At 28.1% G+C, this 16,982-nt stretch overlaps 1 protein-coding gene across 1 annotated transcript; it reads right to left on the bottom strand.

Moving 5' to 3' along the window:
• Positions 1-13,477: 13,477 nt before the first annotated feature.
• LOC136076535 (muscarinic acetylcholine receptor M3-like) lies at positions 13,478-14,816 on the bottom strand. Its single transcript, XM_065789875.1, has one exon. The coding sequence runs from the start codon at positions 14,742-14,744 to the stop codon at positions 13,584-13,586; it is 1,161 nt and encodes a 386-aa protein (XP_065645947.1). The 5' UTR covers positions 14,745-14,816; the 3' UTR covers positions 13,478-13,583.
• Between the last annotated feature and the right edge of the window lie 2,166 nt (positions 14,817-16,982).

The raw sequence follows: 16,982 nt of genomic DNA, 5'->3' as shown, positions 1-16,982 counted from the left end.
CTTGATAACTCTTAATAACTACAATAGTCATTAAAACGTACACAAAAGTTAGTACACAATAACTAAGGGATCGCACGTAGAGTGCGTACGCTCGGATCGAATAGATGGGGTCTGCAAATTGCGTATATGAGATGAGGGGCAGGTGGTCAGTTATAAAAGTAACGAGACACTAAATTAAAAAAAATACCATAAAATGTTGGATAGATACAGCAAAATACAGGGTGAGCTGGGTTGATATAAAAAGCAAACGTACTTTATGGACAACCCCGAACTATAATTTATTGACGTGACAATTAGCGTGTACAATGTTATTTGACCAAATACATTATAGTAAAATAGATTTATACAGTTAACTCATAAATTCGTGAGAAATATTTTTGTATCAAGTAAAAACAGAAAAACCTTACAAAAATAATGAAATCTTACATAAAATCAAAAATCATAATTTTTAAAAAAAGAGGTCGAAAAATCTTACAAAACGTGATAAATCATGCAAAGTGGAAATACTGAACGTAATACAACGCAAAAATAATTTGAACTGGTATTGTAAAAACATAAAATTTTTTACATAAAAATATTTAATGTTATATGGTTTTGCTCCAATTCGGTGGAAACTCTTATCAGCTGAACTGCTGGTATTCTGTAAAACTGCTGCTAAGTTGGTGGTATGCTAAGTTGCTTTGGATTCGGATTGTTGGTAAACAAAGTTAAAATTTTAATTTTCTATTTTGTTCATATGAAAAAGGTATAAAGGAACAAAATAGAAAATTTTAATTTTCTATTTTGTTCATATGAGAGACGTTAATAAAAAGAAACAGGCTTATACGAGTTTAAGCACTTATGGCAGTTCTCTTTATGAACAATTTTTAATAAACAGCATTTATCTGTCAAAAAAAGTTTATTCAGGTACAAAAATGTATCCTAACATGAACCTCAAATTCTTTTATTTTTTCAACAATAGTTATGTGTTTATAAATATGTAAATAATATACCATCAATTCTTTAATGAAACATTTCTTTGAAAAATAACAAAAAATTAAAAGTTTTAAGCTGAACTGACATGCAACTGAAATGACTACAAGTTTTTATAACTGAGACTTACATGATGGTTCCAGAATATCGTAACACGGTAGGAAGAAGTTGAACACGGTAGAAAGTAGAGAATCTTGTAAATTTACCAATAGGTTTTTTAAATCTTCTTGTAGATCGCGTCTTATATAAACTTGATATTTTACAAAAAATATTTTCTCATAATTTTGAAATTTTTATTTCAACTAATGTTGAAACATAAATTATACAATTTATGTATAAACTAAAATTTATCAAAAAAATGTTTTCAAAATCATGCATATAATTAAATATATGCATGATTTTGAAAATATTTATTTGATAAGCATCAAGAATTATTATGCTGTGTAGAAGAGGTTTAACATTAGTAAAACGATTTCTAAAATAGTTAATTTGAGCTGCATTTTTGTGTTGCTTGTTGAGACATTTAATTTAAGATTTTTTTGTACTTCTCAAAAAAGAATTACCTTATTTTAGGTGCTCCCAGAGGTCCTAACGATCTTATCACGGAGCACCACGGGAGAGCATTTAACTAGAAGTTCACGCTTCCTTTCTTACTAATGTCGCTTATTGGGCTAGAGCCGGCGTCAAACCTCGGACCTCTGGGAGCCAGAACGCTAACCACTGCGCCACGGCTGCTCATGCCTTAACATACCTTAACTGCTTATCAAAAAAAAGTTTAGTAAAGTTAATGTGGTGTTATCTAAGTTTTGACGGATTTTATATAAAAAACCAAAATTTGTTGTGATTATATTGCTAATAAATTTAAACTGATTTCTCCAACATTAGTTTTATTCGCTAAAATACCAAATAATTGATTTGTAAAAAATTGCTTAACTTCGGTATAGTTTATAAAGAAAATTAACAAACATGCAGGAGTGTATTAAAACTTTTGTTTAGAATAAAATAAGAGAAATTCAGTTTTATTAACGTTTAAGGACTGTTGGCATTAAACCAGATATTTGTTCCAATTCCTTGTTTGCTACTTGAAATAAAGTGCAAATGTTACTGTAAACATAAAATAAAATGGAGTTATTGGCATTAATGAGAGTCACAGTTGCTGTAAGCATTCATAGGTTATGGTACTGTTAGCATTCAGAGATTATGTGTAGACAGCTACTGTAAGTGTTACGCTGTATTGAATAAGAGCATACATGTATTGGATTGTATTGGATGTAATGTATATTGGACTGTAAGCATTCAGAGGTTATGAGTAGCCTGCTACTGCAGATCACTGATGCACCATGTTTTTTTTTAACTTTACAAAATAGTTTAAAAATTTTCTAAATTAAATTTATGGAACTTAAGGTAAACCACCAGGTCGTCGATGGTTTTTTTACCTAAACTTATATAAATAATAATTTCTCACTCGTTATTTCATAAATAATTGTTTTTAAAGTTTTATCGTAATAAGGGATAGTTACTCTTTACAAAACACTTAGAGTAATGACGTAGAGTAAATGACGTCCAAAAATAAATATAGAAGTTATAACCCCCAAAATGTGTATATAAATAATAAAGTTTAATATAAAATAATAAATTAAGTAATAAACATAAAATGTTATAGCCATCGAACACTGGAAAACATCTTAAGATCAACGTTTTTGTTCTCCAGTATTCGACACTTATTATTTTTTTTATAAGTGTTGTGGTAGCTTTTTTAAACACAGGTACTTAACTAATACATAGGAAAACGAAAAAGTTATTTTCTAAGTTTTCAACGTAAATTATATATAACATACTTTGAAACAAAACCATCTAAGGTTTTGCTTATAGCTGTTCGTCTAGAAAGGTGATCTAGTTAAGACAGGAGGAGGTAGGGAAGTTTCCTTGATTGCGCCTATAAAAAAAAATAAATAGAAAATGCAAAAAAATAATATTAAAATGGAGTGTCAGGGCAAACATTTACAAAATACATAGACTTTACTTTAGACCCAGCGAATTGGCATTTTCAGTTTCAAATCGAATCTCGAATCTATACGGGTCTTGATTTACGAATCGAATTAAATCGAATCAGCAATATGGGGAAATCCAAGTATTTTTTTTTCAAAAAAAAAAACTTTAAAAAATTTTTTTTTTTGTTGCCTGAATTAATTTTTTAACGGTTGTTTTGAAGCAGTGTAAAGTAATAGTTACTTTCGTTTACAATTACTTTACTCTGGTTGAGATAAATAAAAACATTTTAATAGGATCTTAGCGTTAAATATCTGAAAAAACAAACACTCACAAAATAAATAGTGGTTCAAAAAAATTTTTTGAATCGATTCTCGAATCGAAGAGACACTTGATTCGCGAATCGATTTGCAGGGTTCTAAAGCTATGCTATTTCTATAAAAGTTAAAGGAAATATAAATATTACCTTTTACTTAGCTTCATTCCTCTACATGGCTTCTTCCCTAAACAGGGCTCGTTAATAGTCTGCATTTCTTTTTTGCTCATTGATTATCTGCATTTCTTCTTTGAAAATAATTAAAGCATTTTTCCTAATTAGAAAACGCAATGATTCTAAATTAAAGCATTCAATGACCGATTCATCGCATCCAAATAAACATCTTTAAAAGATATGCACAAATATAAATGGATTGAATGTTTGTATGGTTATTAATTTAAAAAAAAAAAAAGCTTGAATAACAGTTTGAAAGTTTAATGAGTAAAAATGACTTACAACTTTATGGTTGCGCCAGCTCCCAGTGATTTTATAAGATTAGTGCAATATTTATTAGATAAGGCTTGAGACCTTGCATTAAGCTTCTTAATAGGATCTACCTGCGTACAGTAAAAACTGATTATAAAATTATTTTATTTATGACTAGTAGAACATTAAAAACATCTGCCAATATCCTCCTCAATATATCTCCTCAATATACCAATATATTTAATGGTTGTGCAAATAGAACTTTGCAAAACATTAATAATTATCCTACGGAAATGTGTAGCAACCATAACATTCAAGAAAATGTTATGGTTGCTACACATATGGTAACAAAATAAATACGTTTGACAATAAGATTTTTTACTAGCATGTGTACTTGTGTATTAAGCATTTCTAGACGATTGGGAACCTAGATTTATATAGGTTGATAGATTTAGTTACTATTTTAAGCAACTAATTAAACAATGCTTGTTTTTTAAAATGAAGCATTTGTTTCATTTTAATAAATAAGTATTGTTACTTCAAAAGTGTTGGTTAATATTTCAAAAACGTTACTACTTTGTTTTTATTAATGCTACTATGGAGCAACTACTCCACCTCCTGCCAATTATAGGTTTGTAACTTTATTTTTTTATAATTTCAACCCACCTTACTGACTAATAAAAATTAAATGTACATACATCAACTTACACATTGGTATAGAAAAAAAAGCATATGGTTAGGGTCAGAGATCAGTAGGTGCTAATGAGTTTTGGCATGGCTTAAGTTTAAAATAGCTTTGCATTATATCGGCAAGCCCGGCTGTTTTATAGATTACTTTGAAAAGGAGTTTAATCATAACAGACCGTTGAAAAGATGGTAAATGTTAAGTTTATTAACTAATAAACTTTAACATCCATTTAGAGTGCTTTACTTAAACTTTAAGACAAATGTTTAAAACAGATCTGAATTAGCACAATTATTACATATTCTTTCATAAAACATTTTTGTTTATGCTAATTTAATTGTAATTAAAAATTTTATTGCAATTAAAAACAGGTCACTTGAGAGTTGGCTTTAAGTTATTCGAAAATTTTGTTAAACATTCATATATCAGTCTAAATAAAATATAAAAAACATGAAAACATCATAAATACAAACATTTTAAAAAAAACCTTTATACTTTAGTTATATATATACTGTTATGATTAGTCAGGGACTCGAAGAAGTTAAAGATGATGAGTTTAATGCCACAATCTATCACATAGAGCTCCTTGTTATAAAAACCTTTTCATAGAACACATATAAAAAGAAACTAAGTTTTTTACAATAAAAACCATGAATACTTTTATTAAATACCGTTTTAATATAAACAAAACAAAAATTTAATAATACAAAACTCGTTTTTATTTGGTGCAAAGAATGAAAACAAAAAGAGTAATAAAACAGTAATTTAAATCGTTTAATAAAACAAAATACAAGATTAATTAAATTAATACAAGCAAAAAAAAAGAAAAAGAAACTAAATTTGATTATAAATATGTTATAAAGATATGTTACAAATGATATAATACATCATATATATATATATATATATATATATATATATATATATATATATATATATATATATATATATATATATATATATATTATATATATACAGTGGCGGATAAAGGGGGTGCTAGGGGGGGGGGCTATAGCCCCAGGCTTTACAATTTTAGGGGCCCCGATTCAAAGTAAATAATTTTTTATTAACTCTGAAAATTAAATCTTTTATTAACTTAAAAGAGCCAAAGTTAAATTTACTAAATTGTCTGAAAACAAAAGCACAAAAATAAAATAACTGTCAACAAAAACTCTGCATTATATATTTTTTCCGGTCTTTGACAAAGAAGGAGCGCAACTACTTCTACGAAAAAAAAATTACTAGATTGGTAGCAGCGCCTTACAGCAATAATTGAATGTAACATTTGTACAAATTGCTACAAAAACAATTCCATTCGGAAAATTATAAATGACCCGAATAACTATATTGTTATTGAAAATTATTGCATTAACGATTGAAATTTTACAATTCTTTTGTACTTCCGCACAAAAGAGTTCTTGTGTAAATGCATTTAATAGCTGAAGTGCTAAATTCGTGAAAGAGAAAAAAAGAACAGTTTAGCACTTTTCAGGTTATACAGTTATAATTAAAATGCTAAGAAAATATGAAAGTAGAGCTTGTAAAAGAAGATTGAAGAAAGGGAGAGAGAAAATGGTAGCTATACTTCCGAAAATGCTTTTTTTCAAAATAAAGACTCTAATTTCGAATCTTCGAAGCGGATGCTCAAAAACCAGTACAGATATTATTCAGTTAAATATTTTCAAAAAGTGATGAATAATGGCGAAAAGTGTGACCGAAAATGGTTAATTTTTTCTGAATCCACTGGATGTGTATTTTGTTATGTTTGCAAGTTGTTTTCAACCGATTACGACAACGTATTTGTCAAAAGTGGCTTTTACAATTGGAAAAAAGCTAAACAAACTATTTTCGGCCACGAAAACAGCAAGGAACATATTCAATGTATGATTAAGTGGATATTATTCATAAAACAAAATACTCATGTCGATGAATATATGGTAAGCCAGATTAAAAGGGAATTTAATTATTGGTCTGCAATCTTAAATAGAATAGTAGCGGTTATTCGTTTTTTAGCCGGAAGAAGTTTAGCATTTTGAGGCCATAAGGAAGTTTATAGAATCGTCAAATAACTGAAATTACTTTGGCATGTTAGAACTGTTGACTCAATTTGATCCAGTTTTAAAGCAACACATTGACACTTTTGCAAATAAAGGCAAAGGTAATCTAAATTATTTGTCTAAAACTATTTGTGAAGAGCTAATTGATATTATGTCTCAAAAGGTTTTAACGCACATTATTACCGAAATAAAAAAAGCAAAATACTGGGGAATTATCGTAGATTTGACTCCTGATATTTCTCACGTGGATCAACTTTCTGTGATATTTCGTTATTATCTAAATGGCCACGTGAATGAACGATTTTTTTGTTTTCTACAAATTAAAAGCCACGACGATAAATCTTTGATTACTGACATTTTAGATCTACTGGAAAGATATGATATTGATATAACCAATTGTCGGGGACAGGCATACGATAATGCAAGCACTATGTCTGGTAAATATTCTGGATTACAAGCACGTTTAAAAGAGCGGAGTGAATTAGCTTTTTATATCCCCTGCGCTGGACATTCTTTAAATTTAGTAGGGCAGTGCAGTGTTAGTGAGTGCATCAATTCTATTAACTATTTTGGCGTTCTCCAGAGTTTGTATTCATTTTTGTAGCTCCAACACATAGATGGAATTTATTGAAAGGAAATCGTGCTACACTCAAGCGCCTATCAGATACACGATGGTCATGTAGATCAGATGCTTCAAAGAAGTTTAGTAGAAAATTTTGATGGGATTCATGCAGCGCTATGTCATATAGCTGAGGATACAGAAGAAAAATCTGATACTCGTCATGAAGCTTTGTGTTTATTAAATAAGATCACTAAGCTAGAGTTTGCATTCATGGTTGTACTTTGGCATCACATACTTAAGAGGTTTAATGCAGTTAGCAAATTTCTTCAAAAAGTTGAATTAGATTTGCATACAGCAAGCAGTATGTTACTTTCACTAATTGACTTTGTAAAAAACTTACAAAACGACTTTACGAGATTTGAGAATGAATCAAAAAAACTTAGCTCGTTTATTGAAAAAGACTATTCGGATAAGAACAAAAGAAAGGTAATTAAAAAATTGAGCAACGGAGAAAACCAAGTTGATTCTTTAAGCGTATCCGACAAGTTTCCAGTGAATACATTTTTTGTCATTATTAACAAACTTGTGACACAATTAACTATAAGAAGTGATGGTTACAACCACGTAAATAAGTTATTTGGATTTCTATTGAAGCTGTTAACTATTAGTACCATGGAATTGCAAGTTAGCGCGAAAAAAATTGTAGGAGTGTACTCAAATGATTTAGAAGATAGTTTCATATTTGAAATAGAACAATTTGTAACATTATTAAAGTTGCAGCCTCCGGGTTTTTTTTCGCATAAAAAAGATAAATCTGAGACTGAAAACACATTGATTCCTCTGCATGTTTTAAATTGGATTGTTGAAACCAATATTATTGATGTATTTCCAAATGTTTAAATAGCATATCGGTTGTTTCTAACTATTCCCATAACAAATTGCGAGGCTGAGAGATCATTCTCTACTCTTTAAAGAGTTAAGAACATGCACCAATCAACAATGGTCCATAGTCGTTTAAGTAATATAGTAAGATTAACTATTGAGTCAAAATTATTAGAAACTTTGGATTTCAGCGATGTAAAACTTAAAACACACACACACACACACACACACACACACATATATATATATATGTATATATATCATTTGTAAAATACTATAAACTATAAAATATGTATATGGATTAAAAATTAAGAAGATGCAATTTAGTTTGCCGTTGATATAGTTTTTAAATCTTTAATACTTTTATTTTAGAATTGATTCCATATTGATGGACCACGGTTCGTAAATAGTAAATTTGACTCTTGAGATTTTGTTTTCTCTAAGTAATAGTTGTAACCGGTATTTGAACCCAGATTATGTTTTTCAGAAAATGATACCAAGAAAATATCTGAAATAATGTTTGGGGAGATCGCTCTTATATTTATACATAAATAATAATAAGTGAAATAAATTAGGTTTTTTAATTGAAATCCTATAAATTGGTATATTGGACCATCATACTTTTCATCACTGAAGCCAGGTTTACTAACCTATTTAAAAAGTTAATTGCTTTGCACGCATAGTTTTTTAGACTTTGTTTTAGTAATTTCGTTTTGTGGGTGGTGTTCCATACAATATTTAACTCTATTTCTGCTATATTTAGTTTTAATCTATACTTTTTTATGAAATTATTCGTTTTATATTTCGTTTAAATTTAATTATAAATGTATGATATATCACAAAGTGAACACATATTAATTTAACAATTAACTTCTTTGTGAGTTAATAACAATAACAATAATGATAATAACAAAAGTAGTAATGATAATAATAATAATAACAATAATAACAAACTTTTTTGTTTAGGGTCAACGCCAAGCCCACCCTTTGACAGACTCAATAACAAGTTTTACAAAACAAATTAAAAAATATAAATAATTTGCAAAACATAGCTTGTCTGTATTCGCTTTAGACATATTTACGGACAGTAATTTAACAACTGAAGTAGGCAGTTTATTCCATAATTTTGATTATTTGGTCTTCTAATGATTTGATTTTATCAGTCTGAGCAGTCTCCATTTTTTTTAACATGTGCAACAATGTCAAAATCATCTTTTTGCATATTAACCTTTTTTAATTAACTTTTTGTACAAAATTAAAAAGCATTAATATAACCTCGATAACTTTATTTCTTTATATGTGATATTCAAGCAGATGTACCAAAATCATAAAACGACTATTTTTTTTTTTATTGCATATTACATATGTTGTTATTATTTGATAACAGATCATTACACTTGTATGATAAATGCCTATATAATGAAAAAAAATCTTTAACATATTTCATGGATTCAGTAATTAATAACAAACTACATTATTTTAAGAAAAGCCACTCGACTGAACATGTTGTTCTTTAGCTAACACGTTGCATTAATGAATCTTCAAAAATCTAAATTTTTCGTTTGGTGTTTGATTAATAGGTCAATGGCTTTTGACACAGTGAATAATAACATTTTACTAAAAACATTTGTGCGCCGTGTTCAGGTCTAAAATTTCTAAGTTGGTTCTCTCTAACTGAAATCAATTTGTTTTTAATAAAGATTCCAAACATTCCTATCACAAACATGAATGAACATAACATATGGTGTCCCACAAGTATCCCTTTCTTAACGAATGTTTGTCTTAACGAATGTTTGTCTTTAACGAATGTTTGCCTTAAATGTTTGTCAACGAAATGTATTTATTGTTTTGTGCTTTATTATTAAAATAGAGAGAACTTATGTCCCTCAAGGTTTTAGCATACCGTTACAAAGTTAAAACAAATATAATATGCGTAAAAATAGCATTCTAGTAAGACCTATTTGCAAAAAATAAACATGATTAATTTTGTATAACTCATTGTGACCCTTCTTTATGAAATGAAATAACCTAGTTTAGTTTTTTATCTCAATTAATCTATTTTTTAAAACAATCTACACAAAAAAAAAAAGGGATTTTTTTAACAAAAAAGATAATTGATTTTTAAAAATATTTTCAGTTATTGTGCTACACATTGATTTATTTTCGTTTTATTGTGAGTTTAATTTTCGTTTTATTGTGAGTTTAATTTTCGTTTTATTGTGAGTTTAATTTTCGTTTTATTGTGAGTTTAATTTTCGTTTTATTGTGAGTTTAATTTTCGTTTTATTGTGAGTTTAATTTTCGTTTTATTGTGAGTTTAATTTTCGTTTTATTGTGAGTTTAATTTTCGTTTTATTGTGAGTTTAATTTTCGTTTTATTGTGAGTTTAATTTTCGTTTTATTGTGAGTTTAATTTTCGTTTTATTGTGAGTTTAATTTTCGTTTTATTGTGAGTTTAATTTTCGTTTTATTGTGAGTTTAATTTTCGTTTTATTGTGAGTTTAATTTTCGTTTTATTGTGAGTTTAATTTTCGTTTTATTGTGAGTTTAATTTTCGTTTTATTGTGAGTTTAATTTTCGTTTTATTGTGAGTTTAATTTTCGTTTTATTGTGAGTTTAATTTTCGTTTTATTGTGAGTTTAATTTTCGTTTTATTGTGAGTTTAATTTTCGTTTTATTGTGAGTTTAATTTTTGTTTTATTGTGAGTTTAATTTTTGTTTTATTTTTGAGTTTTTTTTTCCGTTTTATTTTGAGTTTAATTTTGAAAGTATGTTAAGTAAAGGGTGTTTAATTTTAAATTAAATTTTTTATTTTTTGATAAAACCCCATTTTTTTTAAAAATAAGCAGGTATTTTTAATTGAATATTAAAGTAGACACTTGACAGTTAATAATGGAAAAAAATTTTAAAAAAGTGACAACTTTTTGCAGTCCTCCAATTAATTAGTAAAAAATTTCAAAACATGATGACATAATTGTGGTTTAATTTGAGTATTTTCTCGATTGTGTTTTTTTTCAAAGGTTAAATGGTTTGAGAAAGGTTAGCGTAAACTTTACTTTTCAAAAGACCCCATTAAAAGAAATCTAATGTTGTTAGATCACATGATATTAGTGACCATATAACAGTTCCTCTTTGAGAAACTATTTGATCACCAAATTTCTCATTTAAAGAATTGATTGTTTCTGTTGCTGTATGACATGTTTTAACATCTTGTTGAAACCCCATATTCTGCATACCAATATGCTCTAATTCGTCGAACAAAAAGTTACTAATCATTGTTCGATAATGAGCACTATTCGCAGTAACGGTGCGTCCAGTTTTGTTTTCAAAGAAATATGGAACAATCAATCCACCAGACCAAAAACCACACCAAACAGTTTCTTTTTGTTGATGCAGTTGCTTTTCCAATATTACTCCTGGATTTTCTTTACGCCAGATTTGACAATTTTGTCGGTTTATATACTCACCAATTTTAAAACGAGATTCATCAGTAAAGATCACTTTGTTAAAAAATCATAGTTTTCTTTTGCTGAATAAAACTAGTTAACAAATGCACGGCGTAATCCAAGATCAGTTGGCAATGATTGTTGTGTTAACTGTATTTTGTTAGCTTTTAGGTGAAAATTTTTATGCAAAATATTGAATAAAGTGGTTTGTTTTACGCCTAATTGCTTTGAACGATGACAAATTAATGAGTTTAGCTCTTTACTAACACATTTAGTGAAAGCAGCGATATTTTTTAGTGAACAACCACTGCGACAGTAAATTTTACTTTTTTTGATCTTCAATTGAACCAGTTTCCTCAAATATATTCGCAATATTTCAAATGGTGGAGTTTGTTGCAGTGACAGATGCAGCATTTTTTCGTGGTTGAGATAGCTAGCTTCCAGACATGGAGCAAACTCCAAACATTTTTTATGTCTATATTTATGTCAAATAATAATGATTTGCAAAAAATTACGATGATTGGAGACTGGGAACAAAAAAAGCCCTAAAATTTCACACCCAACCTCAAATGTGGCAACAAGTTAATAAAATATATTTTGTACTATTCCAAACTAGACTTATATTCATCGATGAATTTTAAGTTTTATAGTGCTATCTCTTGGCGTTCAAAAATTATGACCATATAAAATTTGTAACCCCTTAAATTGAGGGGGTTTAAACTTTATATAGTCATAATTTTTGAATCTCAAACACCAAAAAATGCTGGATCCGTTACTGATTTGTTGGACAATTTCTTTTATAATATTTTGTACGAAATTTTCTTCCAACTTTTGCATAATTTTTACTAAACATAAAGTAATTTTTAACAACGAAGACGCGTTGTTCAATCGTATATTTCTCCACATTTACTAACCGCAATGTTTATACTTGACAGCTGCCAACAAATAGAAACCATTTTAAATAACAACAACAAACCATATAACTATTTTAAATAACAATAAATAAAAACCATTTTAAATAACAACAACAAACCATATAACCATTTTAAATAACAATAAATAGAAACCATTTTAAATAACAACAGCAAACCATATAACCATTTTAAATAACAACATATAGAAACCATTTTAAATATATAGAAATTTACAACATTTAAGAAAATTCTAATTTTAAGTAGCTCAATAGCAAAAATTACAACAAAAAAACTGCCATAATTGAAATATCATAATTATGTTATTTCATTCTCTATTTAATAATCTATCAGATCTTGAATTCAAATTGTATTATTATTAATGTGCATGTACCAATATGGGTCAACATGGACTTAATTGACCAATACCCAATATGACCCTAATTTAAGTACAAAAAATACAAATAGCGCAAATTTAGAAAAATTTATTTGAAATTTGAAGACCCTGTATTTAATTGTGGTATATTTAATGATTATATATTTAAGGTCTATATACATAGAAACAATAAATTCGAAGGCTATTAAAATGCAACTTAATTCAGCATTCCGTTTTTTTTAAAAAAACCATAGCTTTAACCTTGTATTATTATTGTTATATTGTAAAGACAATGAACCTTTTTATTGTAAAGAGCATCGTAATTACAATTTTTTCTTGAAGTCCTGCAAGCTTTTTTTATTTTCTTTTTTATTTAGGTGCCCCTTCTTGGGGTCCTTACGGTCTTATCACAGAGCACCGCCGATGAACATTTAATCAGAAGTTCACGCTTCCTTCCAAACCGATGTCGCAAAACTTGCCCAGAGGTGAGGTTTGAACCACGGATCCTTTGTTTCTAAGGCAAGTGTATTACTACTGCGCCACGGCTGCTTAAGATTAAAATTTTGTTGTAAATATTGTTATATAGCAAATAAAGTTCAGTTGATGTGTTATCCCGTTAAGTTTATTGCTAAATAATTCAGTCAATGTGTACACTTACTGCGCCAATTTCATTCAATAAAGTAAAAAAAAAAAAATTTTTATTTCTTAACTTAATATATTTTGTGGAAAATATATGGTTTAAACGGAAAGAAGACAAAGTTTTGCAAAAGAAAACAATTTAGTTTAATTTATTTATTATATCATCTTTTTTATAAAAAAAAAACAAAAAAAAACGATGCTGGCTAGATATTTTAACACAATTCTAAAACATAAAAAGTAAAAATGAAAAATTTTAATTAATAATTAGTATAAAAAGTAATTAATATTTCATCTTTAAATCTTGTTAAAAATCTTGTGAAAACTAAAATCGAAATATTTTTTTAATTCTTTTATAAAAAGATGACCGAAATTCTGGACTCACAAATGCATATACAAATGGATTTACTGCTGAGTTAGAGTAGGATAAAACATTGCTAGTATCAAACGCAAGTCTGTTGAAACAATTACGGCAATACAGAAGCAACGCTATTTGCAGACTATATGGAAACCAGGTTATAACAAATACCAATAGTATACGTACTATTACTTTTAACGATTTCTTATGTCTTATAAGATCTTTTTGTTGTAAGGGATAACTTGTTTTCAAACTCTTGACACTTTCATTGCTCCGTTTTTTTTTGAGTTTAATATCGTTTGAAATTTCAGCTTTTGAGCCGTCTGTAGAGCATACGGTTATTAAAATACGGTTGTGTAAACGGTTGCCATAACAACGTGCGGTAAGTATAATATTATTTTGAATTTTTATTAAAAAATATATTTTTACATATATAAAGATAACAACAGGAAGAACAATAAAATACCCTAATCCAACTGACGTTATAAGGATGTAGGTTTCAAAGCTGTAAATGCTCATTTTATCAAATCTTAGAAAACCTTTATAACATAACCTTTCGGATGATCTTCCAAAAACGTACTTATTTATTGTTATAGTTGGTGCCCATAAAAAGAAAGATACTATCCAAAGGAGCAGTATGCTTAATTTCACAGCATATTTTCTTCTGTCTCCTCGATATTTTAAAGGTTGCTTAATTGATAAATAACGGTCAATGCTGATTATTATTACATGATAAATTGAAGACTGACAGCAAAAGTAATCTAAAACTAAAGTAAATTCACAAAACAAATTTGTAAAAGGCCAATACCCTAAAACTGCTTCAAGCGTGTTTGCGTTTATTGGATAAAGTCCGACAATCAAATCTGCCACTGAAAGAGAAAGTAAAGGAAAGTTACTGACGGTTTGTAGTCTTTTGTTAAAAAAATAAAAGTAAATAACCAACAAGTTTCCAAACGTGGCCAGTGCACTAACTATACATGTTAGAAAAATTAAGATGGTGTTATAAACTGAGGCATTATGTTCTAAATTTTCAGTTTTTAGACTTGTATTGTAAGAAAATGTCGAGTTTTTAAAATTTGAAGCCGATAAAAGGATGAAAATAGCTCTAGCATTTTCAACAGATGACATTTTCCCATTAATAATTCGTCATTGTCCAATCAAATAATTCAAAAGATTCAATGTAAGTTTTTTCTGCTGCTTAAGACATAATATGATTTTAAAACTGAATCCAGTTTACAATCAATAATCAATATAAAATAAAACACAATTTAATAAACACCTTTTTTATAATTATCAATTAACATTATCAAATAAATAATTAACTAGTAGTAGTAGTAGTAGTAGTAGTAGTAGTAGTAGTAGTAGTAGTAGTAGTAGTAGTAGTAGTAGTAGTAGTAGTAGTAGTAGTAGTAGTAGTAGTAGTAGTAGTAGTAGTAGTAGTAGTAGTAGTAGTAGTAGTAGTAGTAGTAGTTTACCAACCTGTTACATACGCTGAGTTTGTGTACAAGTGCTCAAACTCAGCGTATGCAGCAGGCTGTTATCTAAGTTACCTGATTTTTTTTTTAAAAGTTATCAGGCATGTAATAAACAATAAAATTTATAAGCTCGTTATAAACATTGGTATAGCATAACATATTTTGTTGCTTATCATTTTTGCAACTTTGAATGACATTTAAAATAACCCCACAAGTTAGTTTTCAGAACTATAAACGAAATCAATTTTTCTTCCTAATGTACACTACACAGTATACCTTTACATGTATACTTCACAGTATACTATATATATATGTATACTACACAGTAGAGAAATTTCCTTGTAATTAAAATATTATATATATATATACTTTTTTTAGATAGAGACAAGCAACAATTTAGTAGCTTTTAAAACGTCAATTTAGTTGAGGTTACTTTAGTTGCGGTTACAACTCTCTCTCAACTTTATAACTACAAAAATCGAACCTTGACAAAGGAGGCCGCTGCGCAGAGGACTGAGCTTGGAACTTCTCGCTAGAAAAGATATTGCTTGACATACTGCTTTCTCGCTACATACAATTTTATTATTACGCAGTGAAAATGTGAGCGCTAAATTTGGTCTCAAAAAGTTATTAATCTTTAAATATATTTTAAGTTTTTTTTACTAAAACTGCTAAAGAATAAAAATATTTTTTGAATGGCTTTAACATCTATCTTGCATGATGATCAGAACCGACATAATGAATACGGAAATCCTTTAATATGTCCACTGAAAAAAAAGAATAAACTCCACCAGTTGTTAATAGTTCTCACAAGAAAAATTTTTTTCCTCCTAGCGTTACATTTCTTATTTCTTTTAATTTAGGTGCTTGTTGAAATAAAAACTATTTTGATCATACAGTCAGCTAAAACCATACTTTAAAATCTTTTATAAATTTGTTGATGTTACGAAATTCTTTCCTAAACATTTCAAAAATCTGAATTCTTGATAAACTACAAGGAAAACTACCTGAACCACAGAATTTGCTTATCCATTATACGCTTCACTGTTTTCAGCATTTGTGTCTTAAACAAGTGCAACATCAGATGATTTTAATTGCATTTTTTGAACTTGCTTCGTCACTGAACAACATTGCATTTGTTTTAATTTAAATAATCTAGTTTTCTGCTTTACTATTCTTTCCTTCGTTCTTTCTTTAGGAATCTTTTTCAGTGACTCATATTTGGCTACGAAACGAAGAATCTGATCAACACAGCACTTCCTGCTTAATTGGAATGGTAATGGCAGGTAACCAAAAGTTTTCAATAATATCGTCAATTGAATCATTTGCAATCAGTCTTGTTTCTTTTCTTGAATCTTTTTCTCCTTAAAAAAAGATATTTTTGCAATGCAGATCTATTCGATGGAAGCTTTCCTCCTCTAAAAATATCTAAGGAAAAATTAACAATCAAATAATTTAAACAAGAAGAATGTTTGCTTCTTTAAGCTGTAATAATTTTGTTTATGGCAATATGCGTTTTGGTTTGAGTTGAAAGAGTTAAAAAAAATGCTCTCAAATTTTGCGATGAATTTCCTTGAAAAATTGAACTAGAATAATCATTTTTTTGACGCGTGTACACTTTTGATTGGGTAAAAATCTAATGTTGACGGGTAAATCGCGTCTTTTTCTTTTAGTTTCAATTGTTTTTCTTTTCTAGTTAACAATAAATAATCAATATATATATATATATATATATATATATATATATATATATATATATATATATATATATATATATATATATATATATATATATTTACAAGAAAAAAAATAATGTGCGTAGAACAAAGAAGATAGTAAAATCTTGTCAACAAGCGCCGTTTTTGTATATGCAATATAAAATATAAACCTT

This window comes from Hydra vulgaris, chromosome 02 (assembly GCF_038396675.1).
Source record: "Hydra vulgaris chromosome 02, alternate assembly HydraT2T_AEP".
Lineage (NCBI taxonomy): Eukaryota > Metazoa > Cnidaria > Hydrozoa > Anthoathecata > Hydridae > Hydra > Hydra vulgaris.
The sequence above is the reverse complement of the archived record's forward strand: the minus strand, read 5'-3'. Positions and strand labels throughout refer to the sequence as shown.

What these genes read in the sequence shown, in the direction of transcription:
- LOC136076535 (XM_065789875.1), bottom strand. Translation starts at nt 14,744, where the DNA reads ATGTCATCTGTTGAAAATGCTAGAGCTATTTTCATCCTTTTATCGGCT.